General features: G+C 33.3%; 2 protein-coding genes and 1 long non-coding RNA gene across 5 annotated transcripts in view; 2 read left to right on the top strand and 1 right to left on the bottom strand.

Annotated features, from left to right (window-relative positions):
* The first annotated feature begins 158 nt into the window (after window positions 1-158).
* LOC149483489 (cytochrome c oxidase assembly protein COX19) lies at window positions 159-809 on the top strand. The gene has a single exon (XM_089702966.1). The coding sequence runs from the start codon at window positions 427-429 to the stop codon at window positions 697-699; it is 273 nt and encodes a 90-aa protein (XP_089559092.1). The 5' UTR covers window positions 159-426; the 3' UTR covers window positions 700-809.
* A 3,660-nt stretch (window positions 810-4,469) lies between these two features.
* LOC149483490 (uncharacterized) lies at window positions 4,470-4,954 on the top strand. The gene is made up of 2 exons (XR_016316496.1): window positions 4,470-4,747; window positions 4,856-4,954. It is a non-coding gene; the product is annotated as an uncharacterized LOC149483490 (long non-coding RNA).
* A 747-nt stretch (window positions 4,955-5,701) lies between these two features.
* LOC149483491 (matrix metalloproteinase-2-like) overlaps window positions 5,702-23,693 on the bottom strand; it is a 118,592-nt gene continuing 100,600 nt past the window's right edge. For all 3 annotated transcript variants that reach the window (XM_089702538.1, XM_089702537.1, XM_089702539.1), the window contains exons 5-12: window positions 13,335-13,484; window positions 10,202-10,347; window positions 9,153-9,311; window positions 8,489-9,066; window positions 8,270-8,411; window positions 7,999-8,158; window positions 7,813-7,916; window positions 5,702-7,733 (exon numbers count right to left, since the gene is read on the bottom strand). In XM_089702538.1, the coding sequence (XP_089558664.1) occupies window positions 7,468-7,733; window positions 7,813-7,916; window positions 7,999-8,158; window positions 8,270-8,411; window positions 8,489-9,066; window positions 9,153-9,311; window positions 10,202-10,347; window positions 13,335-13,484 (1,705 nt within the window). In that variant the 3' untranslated portion in view covers window positions 5,702-7,467. The remainder of the gene's footprint in view (window positions 7,734-7,812; window positions 7,917-7,998; window positions 8,159-8,269; window positions 8,412-8,488; window positions 9,067-9,152; window positions 9,312-10,201; window positions 10,348-13,334; window positions 13,485-23,693) is intronic.

A 23,693-nucleotide genomic window follows, 5' to 3' on the forward strand; every position in this document is an offset into this window, starting at 1 on the left:
GATCTATCTATGTGGAAACAAAATAGTAATAAATATTAAATATACATATGTACATTGAAAAATTAATACATTAGCAATGGCAACAAGTATATGGATTGTTTTTTTTTTGTTATGGCAAGAAGATATAACTGTCAAATGGCTTGCCTGTTTGACAGTTTAAACGTCAAAATCATATGAAAATTGTTATCAAGGGCTCGATAATTTTCAGTAAAAAAATATTCTATAAATGAACATTCCTAATATCTTTGACCGTACTTCAAGCTCAAAATTTTAGGCAAATTCTCAGTGAGTGGAAAAATAAATCTACTGGTATAAGAATTAATTATGGTTAAATAAGGATTCGTTTGAAATCAGATCATCATCAAGACTAGTTTAGATCTTCTTCATTTTATTCAAGCTGTTAAAGTCGGTTCTTCTCTCATCAAGATGTCGACTGCTATGACTTTTGGGCAGAAGCAATTCATACCGACCCCACCAGAAAAAGGAAGTTTTCCACTTGATCATGAAGGAGTATGTAAGAAGAGCATGATGCGGTACCTTAATTGTTTATACGATAATAATAGTAACAATTCCTTATGTCGTTCAGAAGCTAAGGAATATTTGGCATGCAGAATGGAGAATAACTTAATGGCAAAAGAAAAATGGTCTAAGTTAGGATTTCCTGAAAGCAATGACCAAATAGAAGAAGAGAAGAAATAGAAGTTGTTATGGGGCTATAGTAGCCAAGGGACTTGAGAAGTGTTGTGATTGTTATATAATAAATGATTTAAATAGATATAATATAGTGCATTAATAAATTTTATACAGCAGATGTTTCTTATTATTCATCTTCATTATAAGAATAATACATTATAAAGAACCTTTATTTAAATATGATTACAAAGGATATGTCCAATCTACTTGATAAGTGATGACTGTTTTAATTTTAAATATATAGTTAGACATAACTTTTGATTTAAGATATTTGTGGATGAAAAGATGTCAATATGTTGTCACTCACAGAATATGCTTAGCTGTTGATTAGTAGAAAATGCTGCCTTGTTTTGATTTGGGGCGCATTCATATGAATCATGCCTAGGTCCTAAGACGTGTATATAAGAGAAGTATATACAACATTTGACCCAACTACCCTCACTATGTTATTAGTAAAGTAACTCTCTCTTGTTAACTATTTTAGATTGTTACATAAAATGTATACAGGTGTTATGAGTTTGAAGTATCACTACCACTCCCATATACCAAAATGGTAACATATTAACATCAATTGGTTGAAAATTGATGATTTTCTTTAGGCGCGGGACATATACAACCGGCGCGGCGCGCATCGGGCGCACTGCAGGCGCGCATCGGGCGCGCATCGGGCGCGCTGTCGGCGTGCATCGGGTGCGCTATTGGCATTTTGTATGAAATAATTTTGGAAAGGCGGCGCAACCGTGGCACAACCGTGGCGTGCCGTCTCGACGCCTGTCCAAAATTCTTTCATACAAAATGTATAAGAAGGACGTGGTGCAAAACAGATTCAAGAGGTGCGCTTATGGCACGCCCGCGCCCGCGCCGCTTGTGTTTGACCCGCGCATTAGAGACAAGTAGGTGATCAGCCTTCTGTGTCCTGCCAGACCGAGACATTTCTTTTTCTTCGCCTCCACCGGGAATCGAACCCAGGATCCCTCGGTTCTACGGTCACGCGTCAACCACTGTACCAAGGAGGCGGTCGTAAGTATATAAATATATTATAAAGAATAGAAAAAATTCGATCACGAGGCGGGATTCGAACCCGCGTTTCAGTTTTATGTGTCTAAGGGACACCACGCGCTATGTATTTTTCTCTTCTCTTTGATCTCTAGTTTATTGATACTCATATTATAAAGCTGAAGAGTTTGTTTGTATGAACGCGCTACTCTCAAGAAACATGGATCATATTGATTGAAAACTTATTTCATTTTTACTTATATAATTTATCGAGGAAGGCCTTAGGAAGGCTATAAAGGTTAGCTACCTATGCCATCACGCTATGCTAAGACCATTAGCACTGGAGCAATAGAACAGCTAAAAAATAATAATTAAGTGCTCTCAATTTCGCCATTTTTATGGCAGTGTTTAATTATTGTAAAAATATCGTATGGTGTGAAAGAAGCTTTAAATTAATAACAAGTAGGTTTAAAATATAATCAGTGTGTGTCTGTTTACACGTTATAAGGTAGAGAAGAAACGGTGAATAAGGAAGATCACATAGGATAGGCTTAGATTACAAAGGATAGGTTAAAGGCATATGAAAATCTTAGATTACAAAATAAAATACAGATGGAGCATGACAACCACCCGTCGCCCTTGTCAAAGAAAATACGAAATCAAAAGCAAATACGTCGCTGCACCAGTGCTATAGCGATTCTAGTGTCATGCAATACGTCAAAAGGGGTTTGCTATTTTAGTAAAAAAATGCTGTCTTGTGATATTAAAACGCTGTAAAACTTGTTCCCGAAAACAAACAAAAAGATAAAACATCGTTTTACAGATTTTCTGTAGATTATTTGGCTTATTTAATTTTGTATACAAATAATAATTTTACAAATACGAAGGAATTCAAAACTTCAACGTATGCTGCCAGTATTTTGAAAATGAATTTGCCATTTTTAGGGGTAAAATGGTTAAAAGATATTCGGGGTAGTGCTGTTGGATTTTTCGATCGTGAATGTGATTATTTGTATAGTGCAATAAAAGTTCATGTTCATTATTAGATTATTTTAAAAAGCATTATACATTTTTTTGTTACTTTTATTAAAAGCGTCGTTTTCGCTTGCGATTTAATTCACATGATGGATATGATGAAAATAAAATGTCCCGCATTCTCGACTAAAAACTACCGCTATTCGCATTCATATGTTTTGAAAAATAAAAACTTTTTTAATGTAATTTATTTAATAAAAATTGAATAAAATTATTTTGTCCATGTATAACTTTAGTATAGTACGACATAAAAGAGATGAAATTAATTATTTTGGAACTAATTCGTTTTTCATTACCTGGCAACCCTGAATTGCCAATGTAGCTGTCAAGTTGAATAAAAATTTGTTGTTTTTTTCGTGAAGTGGAGAATTATTGAGATAAAATTGTTATTTAGAACAAGAAATTTAAATAAAAAAGGAGACATCATGAAAAAGGTTAAACGTAGCGGTGTCCGTGATGTCGTGTATAAAGTTTTTATTCGGTGTTTGTCCGAATTTCAAGCTGGAAAGTTATTGACTGATTTGGAAAACGTTTACAAACGTACAGCAGAATATACCGGTGAGATTCCATTTATTTTGGTTCAGTACTACGTAAAATAGAATATTCCATTAGTGACGAGTGTTTAATGTATGTATGTATGGCGATTATTACGTTTTCGCAATTTAATTTGAGGTTATTTGTATGTAAACAAAAACTTGTTTTTATAGTGCGACCAGCACAATTTGAGTCAAGAAGTTATATCCAATCCAACCAGCCTCAAATAAAGTACCTAGTTTAGATTTTACTACATAGTATAGTGATAATTGTTTTCATACAGCTATCTATTAATCAATCAAACCATAAGAAAAAAAATCATATTTTAGATTTAGCTTACTAACTACTTACTAGTGTAGAGCAGGGACGCTGGCCTCCTACATTAAAAAAAAATTAATAAAATAAAGGAAGTTTTAGTTTTAAGCTACTATAAAAATATGTTAAATGTACTATTTGATTTTATTCATCTTAATTCGTTTGTTATAGGGGTTTCTGAAAGCACAGTACACAGGATAGTAGAGGAAGGGAGTAGAAATGAAGGCAAATTTTCAACGCCAGCCAAACATAGGAGAGGTACTTCGAAACAGAGTAATGATCAGTCCTTTGAAGGAGTAGAATATTTAGATTTTGATGATTTATATTAATGTACAAAATTTATCTACAAAAAAAAAATAAAAATATGTAGTTTTCAAATCGCCTTGTTTTTTTTCTACCCGACGGACCCAGAAAGAGGGTAATGTGTTTGAGCTGCATGTATGCTTGTTTGTTTGTATGTTTGATTCTATGTGCGCCTCTGCAGTCTAAACACTTGACCGATTTTTATAAAATAACTAATTCCAAATACATTTAGTAAAATTTGACCTAGGTAGGTCAATTAAAATACTAATGTATTTTTGTCTTAAATTTACACTATTGCTACAATGAAACAATTATAACGGTTTAAATCGCGGTATTTATTTTAGATTATATTATATAGATTTTTAGATTTTTATTCTATAGTATCAAGATCGCTTGCGTCGCAGTATCAGTGTTGCTATATGAGCGACGGTGGCGCCCTCATTTATTTTCATCTCTTTTGTGTCGCACTGTAGATAGGTGATAAAATAATTTTTACAATATTATAAAATAATACCAAAAACCCGAATTTATATTAAAATAAAAATTAAAACATGACTGCTAATAATTTATGTAGCCTACGTCACTACCACCACAGCTATAGGTCTACCAGAATCTGATGGCATATTTATATTTAAGAAATAAAAGATTTTCATGTGGCAACTTATTTGACAACTATCAAATTGGTTGTCAAATTACTTGTCTTTTTTGTAGTTGATGAATAATTTTTAGGATTTTGTCTAAAAAATCTTCGAAAATGTCGAAAAAGCCGCTGCGATCACAAGCAAGATGTGTTGTTTATAATGTGTATAGAAAAACATTCGATGAAGAAGGGTCAAACACATCACAATTTTCAATTTTGAAGATTTTATTGGTAAATTGGACTTACCAGTTTTGATACTTTAAATTAAAAAATATTATATGTAGGTAACTATAATATTGTTTGTTGATTAGAATATAATTTTATGAAAACTTATTACAGGAGTTTCCAATACGGCTATTCTTCAAGTCCAAGCTGTCCAAGTCAATTTTATAATGTGTGTATCTGTTAATACTTACGAAAATAAACAGTTTTATTTTATTTTAATTTTATTTTATAAAAAATTATAGTTTTGTTCTACATTATCATTATATGGATATTTTCACATGGCATACTGGTAATGAATATACAAATATAGGTATGTGTAAATAATAATATTATGTATTACCTGTATAAACTTTTATATTATTATACATATTACTTAATATGTATAATTGTACCTATATTATACATGTAAGTAGGTAGGTACATAATATTAAGTGGATATCTCATTCTTAAGTACAGTATTGTCCACTTATGTAATGTGACTTATGATATTGAGGACAAAATAAAAAATAAGCAGTATCAAGATCGTTCAGTCCATTTTCCCTAGGGTTGCACACCCAAAATTTTGATTTCCCTAATTGCCATCAGATTCTGGTTTACCTATACCTTCATAATTCAGATGATTGCAATGACACCTCATAAGTCACAACTCACAACTCAAAATCGATCCAACAGTTTATACTGCAGGGCGTGTCAAAGAAATATTATACATACATACCTACACTCGAAAAACATAACCCTCTTTCTTCCGTAGTCGGGGAAAATTTTGGGAAAATTTTCAATATCTGGTAACATAACACCCACACAGAAGCACCGTGTACGTACAGTGCAACGGCGAAATGACAGCACACATAGCTTTATGGAAATGACGATAAATTATTCGGTTTAGTTCGGCAACGCTCCATCTGTCTTTTATTTTGTAATCTAAGATGAAAATTATCAAAATAAAAATCCAAATTTTTAAAATCTTATATTTCCCCTTAAATGTATAGTTATTTAGTACTTAAAAATTAGCAGTTACACATTGAGTAATATTCAATTACCTATTTTAAGGATTAAAAAAATTTTGAATTTATTTTATTGCCAATTACTTATGGCATTTTAATAAAAGTAAATATCACAGTTTTTATTAAATTATTAAGTGTGACCAATGATATTGTAAAAAACCTATTATAGTATTGCATGAGCGACTTAATAGAGGTAAAAAAATTGTTCTAAAAATGCGGACATTCTACTAAATGAATCCTATTCTTATAAAAATAAATATTATGAGAGCATTACCTAATTTTTGAATGGTGATTGCACAAAAAAAATATTACTTGATTATAAAATATTCATATAAACGCACATTTATGGCCTTATTAGGTATCAAATATAAAATTTTCTAATCTAGAATGTATGAGTCAAACAGACAAATTATTATTATCAAAGTACAACTAGATATAGGTATTCTTTTTTTATATCATATTATATGAATAGGTATTAAATAAATTGTTAGATTACTAATGTTGCTCCAGGCAACATTCTAATGTATTTATGATGAGTTCAAAAGACAACTACGACATACAAAAATCTCTTCTTAGTCGTGCACTCTTGACAGAGTGGTCGTGGTTATGGTGGTAAATACCTAATATGAATTTATTCTGTACAGGGACTATCTACCTATATAAAGCACCATATTCATTTGAAGAGCTCCACATTTACTCATCGACGGTTAAACATATTTTAAATCAATATTTTCCGGATCGCTTAGCTATAGTATATAAGTAGACGTATTATTGGTTCACTATATTAAAATATATACTTGTTACAATGTGGCACTTAATAGAATATTTAACTACAAATAATAACAAGCTGAGGATAAATGATTTTATAGGTATCTTACTACTATAATTTGTCTTCACATTAAACATTGCACACAAAAAGCAATTATTTTATTAATCATATACACCAACGTGGAAAGTTAGTTTTAAACTGTATTCTATACGTATAGCTAAATAATATCTAGGTTGTATAATTTTTAATATACAAATTACTGAGTAAGTGTACCTCTAACCAGCATGAGTGATAATTTACATTTTTATTATAATTATATTGTATTATTCCTTTAAGACATGACAATCACATTAATATTATATATAAAAATATAAACTTACATAGATTATTAATAATTATATTGAATATATATTTTATAATAAACTATATAAGGCATTTTCGTGAATAAACGCTATTACACACATTTGGTTTAATGGTTGCTATATATTGCAATTATTTCATTATGTATATACAAAGGTATCTATTGTTTATATTATAAATAATTAATCAGTTATTTTACAAATATGGTTGTATTTATAATTTTATATATTCTTTAACATAATTTAATAATATGACTCTAAATACTGACATCGATATACATTACGAACTTTACATCAGCTAAACAAATGGTGTTATGTACCTCACAGTTCATAAAAAAACAAGCACTCGATCATATTGAGATCAAAATGTACATATAAAACAAAATATTTCTTACCTACAATTATTCTAAAATATATATCTAATTAATGTGGGCATTTAATTTAATACTAATAAAAGGCAGTGTAGTGTTTGCGCATTTGTCATTAATCCTAGACCTAAACTCAGACAAAGTAACGATATGTACTTGTTATATCAGCCATATTATTATGCATTTCAATTTACGTGGCACACAAATTACAAAAGATATTTATATTTTATAAGTATTTGAAATAATTGCTAAGTATTAATACTAAAGCAGAGAGACAAGTGTAGACGTTGAAAGTGTGAAGTGACGCTGAGCTCGGCGATCGAAGGGTGGAGCCGGGCGAAGGAAGTGCCCGGAATGGCGCCCGCCGACCCGCTCGCTCCGCGGGACACGCCATCCAGAACTGAGCTGATGGATACTGCTTGTCATGTTCCACTCGCATCTGAAGATCGTTAAATTTCCAAAAGCCTTTTCCCTTGAAGAAATAAGTTTTTCCTGAAAATAATAAAATTATATAAATTAATTTGCCGGAGAAAAAGATATTTCTGATTTTAATTAAGTGTATGATATTTACCATCTTTCCATTGAAATACACTGTCGATATTATATCCAACGCCTTTCCACATTGCCATGTCTCTGGGGTAGTCTAATTCAACACGTCCGATGTCTTCATCAAACCTGAAATAATTGATAAATAGGATTAAGTACCAGAATTTAAAACTGTAACTGTAATTAATAAAGTTATAATAGGTACACTTACTTCCAATACATAGAACCACTGTAAAAATATGTTTTTCCATTATGTCCCCAAACCATAGCAGCATCTAACTTCTCCAAACTTTCTGGTAAACCAAGCTGAACTAATTTCTTGGGATATCCTGGCATTAGATATTGCGAGTCGAATAGGTACAATTCTTTACCTAATGATAAAAATAAAAGAAGAATTAAAATTGATGAAAATATGAAAGCATCTACCTATTTAAATTATATGTCTCAAAGCCCTTGATATCATAAAAGCTTAATTTACTTACCAACAAATATCGCGATCTTTCGGTCCGGTCTTTCATAAACAGCATCAACATGAGTTAAGTTCTTTGGAAGAACGGACCACATTCGCGAAATTTCTATCGGATATCCTGGATATCTTCCATTTGCACCGATTCTCCAGTGATACTAAAAGGGACGATTAAAATATAATTTCAAATAAATAATAAATGCAAACAATTTTACGATTAGTTAAAAATACTCACTCTATTTTTAAATATAAACAGTTCTCCTCGAATCAAACTAACGGCATCGTAGCTGGTATCACATGTGTCAGGTTTATCAGATGGAGGAGGTTTTGTAGTGGTAGTTTTCACAGGATAATATGGTTTCTTTTTAGGGTGATCTTGAGCAGGATCAGTGGGATAGTTTGGACGAGGATGTGTAGGATATTCTGGCCTTACATGGGGATAACGAGGTCTGTATGTTGTAGCATGCGTCGTAGTTTCTGTACGTGGGTAATGGTTGTGTGTCCTTCTAGGATGTTCTTCAGTATTGTTGTGCCTACGATCCGGGTAGTGCGGCCTCTCTGGGTACGAGGGATTTGACCTATCTGGGTAGTTGGGACGCTCGGGATAGTATGGATATCTACTTGGAGGACGGGGATATTGGGGTGTGTACGGCCGATGGTTCGGATGTCTTTCAGGATGGTGATGGTAGATATATGGGCGCCTCGTCGTCGTTGTTGTAGTAGTAGTTGTTGTTGTTGACGTCGTAGTTGGCGGTGGAGTTTCCACTGGACGGTAATAAGGTATCTTTGCCCATGTCCGCTTGACCTTGGGGCCTGAAATAAAATTGCAACGTAAAGTAAAGATTAAGGAGATCACTATGATAAACATTTATATTGTGGTTTGGTTTTGTTAAACTTACCGTACATTTGCTGTATACCGTTGCGGTCATCTTCTGGTAAAACGAAATTAGGCTGGATACCCTGGTACCATGGAAACATTAGAGCGCCTTTAACAGAGCTGTGACTGAGGCCAAGCGAATGTCCAAATTCATGGGCGGCCACAGCGAACAACGAGGTACCTGGCAAAATATTGTTTTTGTTAAATATTAACTTTAGCAAATTGTATTTGTATTTAAAATCTTATCATAATTATAATGTAAACATCTCAAAGTAATGTTTAAATTTTAGACCATCAATACCGATTTATTCTGTATAGGTATGTACTATGTAACTATAGAAGTAGGTAGGTAGGTAGGTAGGTAAGCAGCAACCACGCCTAGCCATTTGCATGTCAAACCGTAGCTGACCGCGACATGCTCATTTCCGAACATCGAACTTTGCACGGAAAAACTACTTTTGACAGTTAATTAACTAACTAGCACTATAACTCCATAGTCCGATACAAACTGAACAACTAGCTGACATTTGTTTCCGTACACTTTTATTATCATATATTCAGTTGAAATATTGTTATACACAACACACAAGAAAGTAAACGTTAAACTTAATACCGAAACTGAACTGAAATCCTTTTACGTAAGCAGGTATTGATAACAGGAAATATCAATATTGTTTTACTAACAAACACGATTATGGTAGGGTTTCAATTAGTGTGTATTAGCTGTTTACAGAGCTTAGGGAACACGTGTGCATCGATTTAAGCTGTGCACATGTATAGGATTATCGGGAATATAACTGAGAATAGGCCGCTTTTCAACATACGTGTTACTTATTACCATGTCGTAATGGAAAGAAATTATTTTTGGTAGTACCTAAGTAATCAGTTTCATTTCTAAAACGCTTTAAAATTTTAATAATGATCATATTGATCTTTTTCATTTTACCTATAAAGTAACCGCTTAACAATATAATTATATCAAAAGCTCAGACTACCAAAAGAATTTCTGTTCATAATGTTACGCAAATTCACCTGAAAAACGGGTACATTTGATAGAATGATCCTTTTTACCTTCTTCGTCATCATTTTTGGGTTGCAGTAACCACAGTTCCTCGTCATCGAAGTGTGCATCTCCTCCGCGCCCTGTTCCAGGAAAAAACGCATGCGCAAGAATTGAGCCGCGTCCATCGAATGGATATGCGTCGTCATGGAAACGTCTGTAAAAAAATTCATGAATATACATCTAGTAAACACTATTTTAAATTTCATAAAAACCAATTATTAATACTATTTTGTATTTTTTTACTATATTATATATTGTTATTATTTATTAGGTGTATAAAGTTAATTACTAAATCTAATACATAGACTTATAATGAGAATAGTTGGTCTAGAGTAATATATTCATTCCGCAACAAACAAGTGTGGACGAGCGTAGGTACAGAGCAATCAAACTTGTCTCCCCGGGGTTTTGACTGACACTAACCACCTAATCATTTTTGCCGTGACAAAACAACGAAAGACCTCGTTCTACGTTATGAATATTTTGTAGGGATATTGCTATGTTATTGATTTTTGTGACTATGACAGATTGAGTAGGTGCAATTTTGTAATTTTTATACATGTATTCCTGAGATTTGGTAGAATTTTAAATGTATGAAAGAGCAAAATATTGTGACATAATTTATGAAATAAATTGATTTCATTATACCCATTAACAGCGCGAGCTTTCGTAAAATATTAAAATATTATGCTCGGGAATGTTTTAAATTGTTTTAAACTTTGTGTGTGATACATGCGTTTCTCCAAAAACGTTAAAATGAGGAAGTCCCGCGTTGACATAGGCCATCAAATATAATGGTTTCGAAATGGAAAGTTTCCGAGTCGGGGATGATTTATTACGCTCCACTTCAATTGCCGATGAGAAGCGCTTGTATACCCAAATGGTTTTATATGCATATCAAATGTTTTACTGTATTTAAATCTATTATATGTATTAAATAATATTAGATTTTTATGATTAATTATTTAATAAATTTAATATGCCCAAGAATAAAAAAAGCTTTAAGAAAAAAAAAATTAAAGCTGCCCAGAAGCTGCTGCTAGATAGTCGAACTTTGCCAATTGACCTGTATCAGCTACTATTTGGATATTTACAGTATGTACTATGTAGTAAACATGAAGTAAAGTGATAAGTATTAAATTATTCTTAAACTATAACATTTACCTACTTTACAATAAATATTTATCAATGTAATATAAAATGAATAAATGTTTTAAATAGATAAAGATATTAGATTCACATTGAGTAATTGCATGCATGCCACTTGCAAGTTTCAGAACGCAGTTAACTTGCATATATGCCTTATTACTCGAGTAATATTACATTTATGAGAGCAGTAAATCTTGTAGATACATTGAGCAGTGCTGTGCTTTCTGTGTTCACTGTTAAATGTTCATTGGAGCGAATAAACTCAAGGAGGATAACAACTAATGTGGAAATTATGGGTGAACGACTATGGAATTAATGAGAATGGTTTTTAATTAACATATAAAAGGTTTTGTTAACAATTTTAATATTATGGTAGCTTTTATTACATTTCATAAAGTTGTTCTTTTAACGAACGGGTGTTATTCTTTTTGATCAATGTTGGGGGGTCGCGAATATGAATATTTACATCAAGTATAGTTGTAAAATGATATATCTATTATCATAAAATTATACAAATTGTATATAAGTAATAGAAAAATGCTTCTGTGTCTGTATGAATAAATAAGGTAATCAGTGTAACTATTGTGTAGAATAAGGTATTACAATAATCGGTAGTTAAAAACCTATAATGCCCATAAAAGTTGGTACTGCAAGTTTGCAACGACGCAATATGGCGGTCGCAATATTTCCTCGTTTGTGGTTTTTGTTGACGGTACTTTCTCATATCGTCGTCAACGGTGATCTAATAAGGGAAACTTTGCCCGCCGCTCATTCGACATGCAACTCTCGACTTTAGTTCACGATGTTGTTATTTTTCGTAATATTTTTAAGTTTTACTTACTTCGAATAACATTTGATTAAGGCGGAGTTGGAACCTCAAAATTTCGTATGTTGAAAGGGATTTTAATTATAGAACTTTTAATGTTAAGATAGCTTTCGTAGCAGTGCTACGATATTCTACGAAGTTACGAATTGCATTAGAGAGAGATTGAGAATGTAATTAACTTTCAAAAAATTAAACAAAAATTAAATTAAAGAATATGAATCTCAAGAAGACGCCATAAATTAATTTCCATCAACGCAAAGCCTGATCCTTTTATAAAGCTCTATCGATAACAAGCGTAGGCACCATTACTTTTTTGTAATCATTTTCAAGTAAGATGTTTCCTTTCGAGAAGGTTCTCACGACGCAATTTGCCGTTTGTAGGACTATTAGATCAATAGCAAAGTGAGTTTGGCAAGTCACGTCGGTACTGTGAAAGTGAATCGTGAAGGTAAAGCTGCAGGTTGAAAAAGAAACGATCGACTAAGGTAGTGTTTGCTAACCATTGTTATATTCAAAGGAGTTTTTCAAGGTTCATTGGAAGTATATTGTAAATCTCTCTAAACATATTATAATATAATGATTGTGTTATTTTTTTATTATTTTTATTTCGTAACAATAAAACGCTGTTAACGTTGAAGTGAATAATTAAGTATTTTATTATGCTTGTTAATGAACTATAATGACTTGTATTAGAAAAATAATTAAATGAGTGTTATACTTGTATTGTTGTTAAAAATAATTTTGTGCCTTGGATGATATGATGGTTGTTACATTTAGTTAGATATATGTTTATGGCATAACTTTTGAATTAAAGATGAAATGTGTAGATTTTTTCTTAACGTCGCTACGTTATATTGTCCGTAGCTTATTGTGATGCCTCGCACGAGATCTCGCAAATCCCCTTAAAATGGATAGGACGTGTCTCCAAATCCGTGCTTGATTATTATTTATTATCAGCGCAATAAATCAAGAAGCGAATTTAAGACTGCTCTAAGATGTTTTGTATTAATTCTTATAACACGACTTATGGAATGTTTTCGTCATTAATTTTATTTTAACTTTTTATTTCGACTATTAGTAATAAGTGGCTATTATTAGGTGTCACTAAAGCTTAGAAACAAGGTATACAGTGTATGGAAATTGAAAAGCATCAATAAAAGTCTTACTTAGCGAACGACACCACGATGTCCGCGTCGTCTGAGTTGACCTCCGTGAAGGTGAGTCTCGACGCCTGCTCCCACACGTCGAGGGCTCGCGCCAGCACGCTCCTGGTACCGTGCGGGTCCAGCTGGGAGGGGCGCCGGCTTTGAGATAAACTGTGGACAAAAATATGACAAAAATGGATATTTAATATTTTGCTATACTCTACAACTATTCTTTATGATTTCTATTCATGAAATTAATTAAATTTATTGCGCAGCTTTCATAACTTACTCACATCATTTTATGTGTCAATAAATGTTACGTTAAGTTCTACAAATATCAATTTTATAAGGAAGGATTTAATTAGAAAGTTTAATTAAAATATGTAGATAACGTTTATTAAGACCAAAAAAATCATCCCCACTTATATAGTAACACCAGAGATAAAATGTAAATTAAAATGCCTAGTCGCTTTAATTGAAAGCAAAGCTTATGTATACTTTATTAGCAGTATTTAAGCAGAAATTGTTCGTAATAGAATAATCTCATTGCACACCATTTTGTCGACTCAGACGTGTTTAACGCAGGCTGCGCTTATTACATTGGATTTATGCGTTGTCATGTCCAGAAAGCGACTTCATTAGTCCTGCACGCAATTTTAATCAGAGAACTAACACAATTACTAATCTCAATTACATTAATTATTCATTTATCAAAACGGGTTGAGTCTACAATCGTCCATTTTAACAATGCGAGATTTAAAGATAAAACAACAAAATATTAATAAATATTATTATGACTTAAATAAACAAACTGAAAATTGATTCAGTTGCATAATTCCATATAGAAAAACTTTTAAATGCATACAATAACAAAATGCGACACTCTTTTCAGAATTAATATGAAGTTCATTTTCGCGTGACACGTTTTGTCGTATAAAATATCGTTTTCGCAGGTAATTAAAACTAACCAACATGGACTCTGACCGTTGCTGCTGTTAATTATTATTTCAATAACGTTATTAGGGGTCACAGGGGAAATATGGGACAGTCTATGTACGATACTGAATTTTCATTTGTGTCAGTATAATTTTAAGTGATGTTTAAATAATATGTAATCGAGTCATATAATGAAATATTTTGGTATCAGGGTACAGTTGATGAAAACCGCTCTAAAATTATTGCTACTACAACATGGTTCGTTATTTTGCACTATAACAGACAAGTTGTTAATTGCACCCCTTTGATGAAATTTGCAACCGCATTTTCAACTCAATGTTTTAATGTCACGCGGAAACAATGGATGTGGTTAAATGCAGAATAAGTTATGGCTCATTTTAATTTGGTACATAAATCTTTCTATACAAAAAGGTCAATGAACCTAGATTTAGATCTATGTTCAGTATTAAGATAGTGTTTTAAACTTGGTATATAAACAAGCAACTAGTAGAGTTTATATTAATTGTAAAATAAAAATTATAAGTTGGAAGTTGGAATAACATAATAACAAGAAACGAAAGAATGTAAGAAAAAGTTTCAAAACAAAATTGCCTTCTTGTATTGTTTGCGAAAAACAAAAGTCTTTCTACTCGAAAACGTGAGTAACCCTTAAAGTTAGCGAGTGGTTTCGAGGGACTTCCTGGCACGTTATGGCGATTTCGAGTTATGGGTAAACAGAAGCCTTCAGTTTCCAACTTAAAGGGTGAATGTTGAAACACGTGATCAACGCAGGAGTGGGTTAGAGCACGTGCCCACGTGACGCAAGTGACGGCAAGTCTCTGACGGCTACCTTGTCGCTAAGCGACTCACAGTTATCGAGAAATTACAAATTAACGTAGTTCTTGATTGACTTCTCTCGATTGACGCAGAGTTCAATATAGACTTTAATGATGGAAACTTTAACAAAGTTTGTTATTAAGAAAAAGGTAAAGGGGTTTTTACATTCAAATCTTTTTGTTGAAATAAAGATTTTGAATAATGTTCTTTGGCACACAAAATGTCTATATTAGGATCGTTTATTACGCAGTATGCTGATTTATTGGTTATAAACTCACACAATGCGTATTCGATAATAACAGTGAAATGTTTCCGTATAATTTGGTAGAAGCGGACGGGCCCACGTTTATTGCACGAAATAATAAAACATGCGACATGACGACACAGCGACGACGTCTTCACGACGAAACGGACATAATCTCGTTACGATGTCATAACAAAGAGATTTGTAAGCATGAACTTTATGGTCTGTGTCCAACGAGCTAAAATTTAATTTTCTGAAATAATCTGTCAGCGTGCCATTAAAATTACTCTTCCGTACTCTCCGCCCTACACCGAGTTACATTTTATGTAGCGCCCAAGATGTTCAAACTTAAAAGTGGAGGAATAACACGAATAAAATATAATTTTATTTCTTACGTTAATTTGACGAGAGGAGAAAAGCGCCGAAGTATTGTATTTTACCACTTCTCTACACGAGTAAGATTTTTTTATTATGACAATTCATTTCACGATCGAAAGGGGAATTAGCATAAAAATAATAAAATGTCAGCGGGATGTAGTCCCCTGTGGCGTGCTAGGAACCTCCCGATACCAATCGCCTGTCAAAACGAATGTCAACCTCATGGACGTATGGACGTGCTATCTCATTTCGCGTAAGAATTGAAATGAGGTGATTGAAAATATCGATCGATTAGTATACAGAAAGAATAGACAGAAGATATATAGAATTGAAACATAAAACTTGGTTACATACTTTTTGAAACTTTATATTATAATTTATCAAATATTTTATATTGGATAAAATTTATCAATTAATCATATGCATATCTCTATTAGTCGTTGGATGCATAACTTTAAGTATTAACGCGAGGGCTATAACCATTGACTGCACCAAATTATACGTATGTAGGAGTATTTCATTGAAATCCTCGTCTCCCACGGCGACGCTGCACTCGCCTCGCGCCGTATATTGTAGATAAGCGACGTGGCAATAGGCATTGATGTGCACTGGGGACTCAATAGTAGTCTATCTCTCAATTCTTTGATGGAGAAAGGGATTTAATGCAACTCTTTCAATTAAGGATACGTTGCTCTCCAGACGATATCTCGATTTGAAATTATACTAATTTTCCATACGATGTAACTTCTTTGAATGCAATATGTCTGGCGGATGGACGAATAACGTCTATCATTTAAATTACTTCAAGTATGTAATAGTAATGATCAATTATTATAAATATATATTATCTGAGGAAACATAATTTTGAAATGGTTTTTTTTTATTTTATAATGAATGTGTTTGAAATTGATTGCCATATACATTTAGTATACTTACATGTGAAATTGAGCTAGAGTCGAGCAAAGGACAGGCAACAATGAAACGTGAAGGTGTCAGATCCTAATTGCCCTTTATCGACATGTTTCACTAATAGCTCCTTTGAATGTAGGCGGCCGAAGACCCCAGATGCTTCATGGAATTTATCGAATTTTCTTGAAATACGGTACGATATCTTTAGGTAAATACGTTACCTTTACTTTGATGTCAGGTATATTTTAATACAACTATTTTTTATCTATGTTTGTCGAAGGTAAAGATTAGAAATATATTATTTTTTCAACTACCAATGGTAACATAATATTAAAGCGCAAATTTTTCTTTTTAGGCCGACACTAGAACATATGAATTGGAGATATACGACGAGTTTGTACGTCTGGTCCAACGCTGGAAGGTAGAATTAAGCCGAGAGTAACTTTGTTATGACGTTAATAGCTTATTACCGCTCGCTCGCTACGTACGGACATTTTCCGCCATGGAATTGTTGCAAAATTGAAACGATATTAATTCAGTAACACGATTGCATTGGCGATCAGAGTTAGCACTTTTTGATATTCATAACCGTATCGTGACTGCGGTTCTGATTCGTGTCCAATATCGCAAAATATCAGTATTATAACAATGAAATGAAGCTGCGGTTCTGTACTGAATACAAGACAAACAGCGAATTTACGTGCCATTAAAAAAACAATGAAACCGCATGCTGTTTATTCGCAATTTTAAACAGTCGGTCATTTTGCGTTGATTTATATTTAATACGTTTCAATAAGCAATATTATTAAGTTGAATTATGTATGTAGTTCAGTGTTCATCGATACAGATGTTTATTTTTATTGGGAATATATTATGAACTGTAGTTCTGGTGTTTTAAATATAACGAATTCGTTTAAATTAAAATATAGAAAGATGGCTTGGAAAGGCGAGTAATAACTTTTTAAATTAAAGCACCGACGACGACGAGTGCAATATAAGTGGATATAGATAAGTTTCAAATGGTTATAGTCTTACATGAAGCATCGTGGGGATCTAGTTAAAGACACGGGTAGTTAGAACTTTTATATGAGTTGGCTCAACTGAAAGAGATATAATTGGAAACTTGAGGCGTCTGCTGTGAGAACCTTGAAGGGCGTGGCTGTGTAGAGCGGTAAAGATGAAAGAGTAAATTAATTTATCGATAATTTATTAATTTCATTATGATCTTGTGCTTGCAAAATAAATGAGATTTACATTCCAATTGTAATTTATAACTTATGCATAAATACGCTACAGTTAAGTATGACAATATTAAGAAGAGTGAGCTAGTAGTGTCATGGATGCTTAAGCTATTTGCTTCTTCATTTTCGCTGGTCATAAATTTGCAAAATTACTGTGAAAATATGCGGTTGGAACATCCCCAACTAGTCTTTACTTAAGACGCTCTTTTGTCGACAACATAGCTATTTAGAGAAAATAGTCGCATTACTTATATTTTCATTTTGTATAATATTTACTTCAGTTATTTTAAGAAAAATAGTTCTTTTTTCGCTAACTACTGTTAAATAAAATACATCCTATCCCACCACTATAATAATGCTATCTCTTAATTCAGGAAATGTTTTTCAAGAAAGTTAAAATATTAGCTAGATTAATTATAATAATTGATAGATTAAAAGTTAGAAACGATATTTTTATCCATTGCATTATCTATACTGATAATAAATTCATATAGAGTTTCTATGTACCAACCAGAAACTAATATTTTAGATTAAACTAAATTAATAATTTATAAAAAAATCTATGAATTAGATTATTTAAAATTATATATTCCTAAATAGGCACTTACATTGTCTGTTCGTTGTTTATTCTCCCATTACCCTATCCACTAAGTCAATGTTACTGTTTGATGTGACCGCTGATGCAGCCAGAGTGCGGAGTGTCAGGTTATTTTTACAGCTCCTTCGACATCCAGCGCTAAAAGCGTTTGTCTTGAATTGTTAAAGTGCCAATTCAAGTTTTAGAGCAAAGGGCGCAACTCAGAACGTTAGACACTGTAACAAAGTTTTGTCTCAGAAAAGAACTATCGTCGACTGCCATTTTCTATTCATTACTTTTAAGTTTTGTTGCACGATTGAGATTAGAAATGTTTTTTTTTGGATTTGGAAAACATTCGTATAAACTATAAACTTTAAGACAGTAAAGAACATACGAACATATTTGTTTATGATTTAGAAGACTTTCTATTAATACACGTTGGAGACAATTTGCTTTATAAATGAAATGAGATGAAATAAGCACACTAATCAGTATTCGAATGGCGTGAAGGCGGTCGATAGGTCGGAAATGACAAACCGATTAAGTCGTAGGTCTCTGCTTCCGCGCCCCGAGATATATCCGGCGGATTCAGGTGAAATAGCTTCCCGTGTCACTCTCGACGCATCGCAACAATGTCCAAGTAGGCCGATCAATTAGATTCAAGAACCGATGAAAAATAATCCCCCCATCGTCTACACTGAGTTTCAGCTCGCTTCATTAGAATTGAAATTCCCACGGTTCATTAGGATTCCCCGGAATTCTCGACGTTCATTAGAAATACTCTGGCGAAGTGGACCCGGGACGTAAATAAGTGATTAACGCAGTTGGGATTGTTTTCAGGGGCGCGCCGGTGCCAGCGCTGCAAGTCCGGGTAAACTCTTGATACATTTAAAATGAGTCTCGCTGCTCGCGTCACTAATTTTTCATGAGATTACTTATGCTTGAGACAGTTCTTACCTCCTTTTATAACGTATTTTTGTAAAATATTACCGAAGCCCGTTTATTAATATCCGTTTTTATCGTCGTTCGGTTGTCGGCGAGTTGAAAGCGTTGATCGTAGTTACTGGCACTTTTAAGCTGAATTTTATTACATTCCCTTGAAAGGAGGTAAACGTAATCCGCGTGGTACATCTATGCAAAATATGAAAGGTATATTTCAATATCGTCGCCGTCACCTCGAAGTGATATTTCTTACTTTTTACACTAACTTATACATTTTCTTGAGATTAATTTTAGGTAATAAATCAAGCTTAGGAGCTGTTTTGTATACAATGTTTGTAGGTGGTTTTTCGTTGAAATGATAGTGCTTTATTTTTATAGACAGCAGAAAATTTTGTTCAGTTATAGGCGTATATAAATGTTTAATGTTAAAAAGAATAGTTAATTAAAAAATATTGATATCAATCATTTATCGATAGAATTACGTTTGTATTTTGAAATACTTGTAAGTATACTATGATATATAAACATAATAGATACTGCATAAACATAGTTATGTTTTTTACAACCATACTTGCAAGTTACTTTATACATAAGGTTTATGATATAATAATTTCTTCAATGCAGTAACTGCATTATTTTCCAAGTTAAAGTTGCTCGTTAATTCAGCTTTAAAGAATCAGTCTGTAAATCAAATCTGAACGTTACAAGATAGAACGACTTCTAGAACTTTGAACTTTTATATTTTTATTGCGGGCAGCGATACGATAATCCTGTTTTTACAATTTTCCAGTTCGTTCTAAGCTGGTGTTACGTAAAGGAGTATTATCTCGAGTGCAGGGTGCAAAGCTCTGGAGGACACTGCTCCGGGGTGCTTGCCCGCAAGCTCTTTGTTCTTTGGCTCTTGTTCTGTCCTAATATTTTACTACTGCCCTGATTGTTCTGCATGTATTGCAGCGTTTTTAATATTAAATGATGCAATAGTTGCGAACATTTTAGAACACGGTACTATTGGTACATTCTCAGTTAGAATTCAGGTGGCTCTTTCACATAATTGTTGCATTGGTTAATACGATTACGAGTACGATTAGTACGATTAGTACGACGAGTTAGTACGAGTATTTAAGAATACACAGATAAACCGGGCATTAGCTTTAGTTTTTAAAGTTAAAGTTTTTATTTTGTATACTAAAACAATTGTTGTTCACAACTTCATTTTCCGAATAAGATTTTCGGAAGAAGATTCAATAAACAAATGTTGTGATTCAATTATTTTTATGAAATCTTCATGAAAGGTCAACGTTTGAACTGGAAGTGGTAGAGTTCAATCCAGAGGTCGCCGCAACGTCGGTACTCGGTCGTAGTCCCTCAGATATAGTACTATTGTTATGTGATATTATGCATTTGATATTATCTTGCTCTTTTATTTGTGAAACGAATCGTCTACCCTGAATGTTATTTTTCAATTTACATTTCATATAACTTCACTGATTCTACTTTATTTGCACAAATCATATATTATATTGCATCTTCTCGATATGGGTTTAAGTAGATTGTTTTGCAAAGTATGAGAGAAATTCATCCTGTAACGTACAGTGTAACGTTTAACTAAAATTTATCCTCATATAACTTGAAACCATTAAATTCTGGAATGAAAATGTATGAAATGACCGAAGAATATTGTTTTAGGGTACTTCGTTTTTAACACGTATTCGTTAAGTTTTTCAGTTTGTAGGCGCCTGCTCAGCGATGTTATTTAAATTAAGTCCCACGTTTCAAAGCGAACCTCATTTGCGTTTACAAAAGTGCAGATCATATTTTTTCTTCAGTGTGTTCGAATTGAAAGCGGTGTAATATTCTTTTTTGTCTAGAAACGTGCGCCGCGCGAGGCACAAAGCCGCTCAGTTTTATATTCGATGCTTCACTCACGTGGAAAGGGAAGAAAAGAAATGTTAATTAAGAGCCACTGAGCAAAATTGATATCATCGAGAGCGGGCCTCGGACGTATTGTGAACGAAGTGCAACTTCAACGCTGGGCTTCATTTGAAAGTGATTAATTTTTGTAACACGTTTGTCCTTTTGACCTTTTCACATTTACACAACATAATGATAGATTAATTAATTATAAAATGAGGTTATTATTATAATCCTGATTGCTTGTAGCTGTAATTTATTGCCTGAGGGATTTTATTAACATTTTAATTTAGATAAAATTAGTTTTGAATTATGTGAAGCTAACGTGGAAATTATTCAATATACTGATAATGGTGTGCCATGCGTCGGTTACATCTCTACGTTATGCCAAACGAGCATGAAATGTACAACTCATTTACACACAACTTGGTTGGCATATTTAGGCAGTGGACCGCGAGCGGCGAGCCACGGACGCAGTATTTGGCAGGGCCAGCGCTAACACAGCCGGCTCTCTAAACTAAACAACTCGTAAAAGTGTAAAAGTCGTAACGATAGCGGTAGAGAGCCGCCTAATATGAGCGGCGGCTGGAGCCGCGCCAGTAGCGCTCATTATCAGATGGGACATTCCGCGCAACCCCTTCGTTTTACGATTGGTCTCTAATTACAACGGTGCTCAAGGCGGCACGTTTTTTTGGTTCATATGAGTTCTGGATGGAATACATTGCCAAATAGATATTATATTTATCGGCCGCCAAACCGATTATGCATTTCGAATGCAACATATCGGTCGGTTCAGACTTCAGTAACAATTATATACTTGGAGCGAGGGATGAAAAAGTCTCGGGAATTTTGTCGAGAGTCGCAATAACGCCGTGTTCTGGTTTACGAGAGGATGCTGATAAAGCCTGGGCTAAGCGAACTGCGGGTCGCCTTACGACGTGTCGCCAATTTATGGTGTGCGATAAGCAGTTTGTTTAGCCTTAAACTACGAAGAGTTGCGAATGCAAAATCCCAAAATGGTAAATATTTTTCTTGTGAATAAATTTTCTTAGAAACGAAACATCAGTAGAGTAAAACAATTTCATTAAATAAATAGCAATTTCTCTTATCGGTTGTTATTTTGCTAATACTTGTGCATTTACGACCAATCGAAACTACGGATTTAGTTTCAATTGGTGACGCAATATTGCTCCGATAGGAGTGCACGGGATTACGGTCTAGATGAATTCTCCTGTAGACTGGTATTTCGGTCTAACCATAGTATATATAACACATTCAAGATGCTGGTTTGTATCCAATCGGCAGCGGAATAACTGGAATTACATGGAATCGATCGATGAATATTAGTATGCCACGCTTGTTCGCCACTGGAATGAGTTGGCATCACGTAGATTGATGTCCTTGCCACGTCAAAATGCAAATAGCACGAATACAATATTCCATCGAAAACTTGAAATGAAAAACATTTGTGTTTCTTCATTATTAATAACTACTTCGGATAGTTGCGTATTTAATGCCGATAAGAAAATGTAGGTATATTAATATTATGTCGCTTGTTTTACACAAATGATTGAGTGGGTATTACATCAATATTATAAACCTATTTCAGAGGAAATCGCGCGATGAAAGATGGGGTCTTTTTGTTGGTAATTCAAAATATAGAGCGTGACGAGCATAGAGTATGCGGGAGTAAATATAGCGCATAATCCAGCTATATTGATGTAGGGACAAGATATGAATTCGGGTATTGCGTAATTTGAGGTGCTTAATTAATTTACAATGCTATTATCATATGTATATGAGGACTTCATAAACGTTATGATATCTTTAAAAATACTTGCTCGAAGAAGTTTTATAGTTTAAAGCATTAAATTAATATATAATTTAAAGGCGTGGTGTCCTGTCGCACTACAGGGTTTCGGGCAGCCCCTCACTGGGGACCGTCAACTCAATCTTGCCCCATTACGCGCGACAAATTGGAAAAATATTCAATTACACCACGCTTGCTATTGGATTATATCTAGGCAAATTACAATTTCGCTTTGGGGAAGTCACATTGCTTTAAGTAACTAAAACGCCGCGGGAGTCAATTAATTTACGTATGCGTTATCTTGGATTTTATCAATTTGTTCATCTAGTTAATAAATAAGAACTACACAACATTACAATCATCAAAGTCGGGAAAGGAGAAGAAAACCGTAAATCTTCGAACTGAAAAACATTGTCGTTTATACTGCACATAAATATTTGTGGCTATAGATAAACATGTTCACCAAATAAAATATAAAATATCATTATCCTGTATCGTTTGAAATAACTTTGCAGTTTTCTTATATAAAGACATTTTAACACTTTATTTCAGCAGTCACTGTAAACTAAGATTTACGCTAACCCTATCCTTTTAC

Source organism: Colias philodice, chromosome 13 (genome assembly GCF_061535455.1).
Source record: "Colias philodice isolate Cphi_HAF_F1 chromosome 13, ilColPhil1 Martin Lab GWU primary, whole genome shotgun sequence".
NCBI classification, from domain to species: Eukaryota; Metazoa; Arthropoda; class Insecta; order Lepidoptera; family Pieridae; genus Colias; species Colias philodice.

Bases quoted from the DNA above. Each gene is read 5' to 3' on its own strand.
- LOC149483489 (XM_089702966.1), top strand. From the start codon at position 427: ATGTCGACTGCTATGACTTTTGGGCAGAAGCAATTCATACCGACCCCA.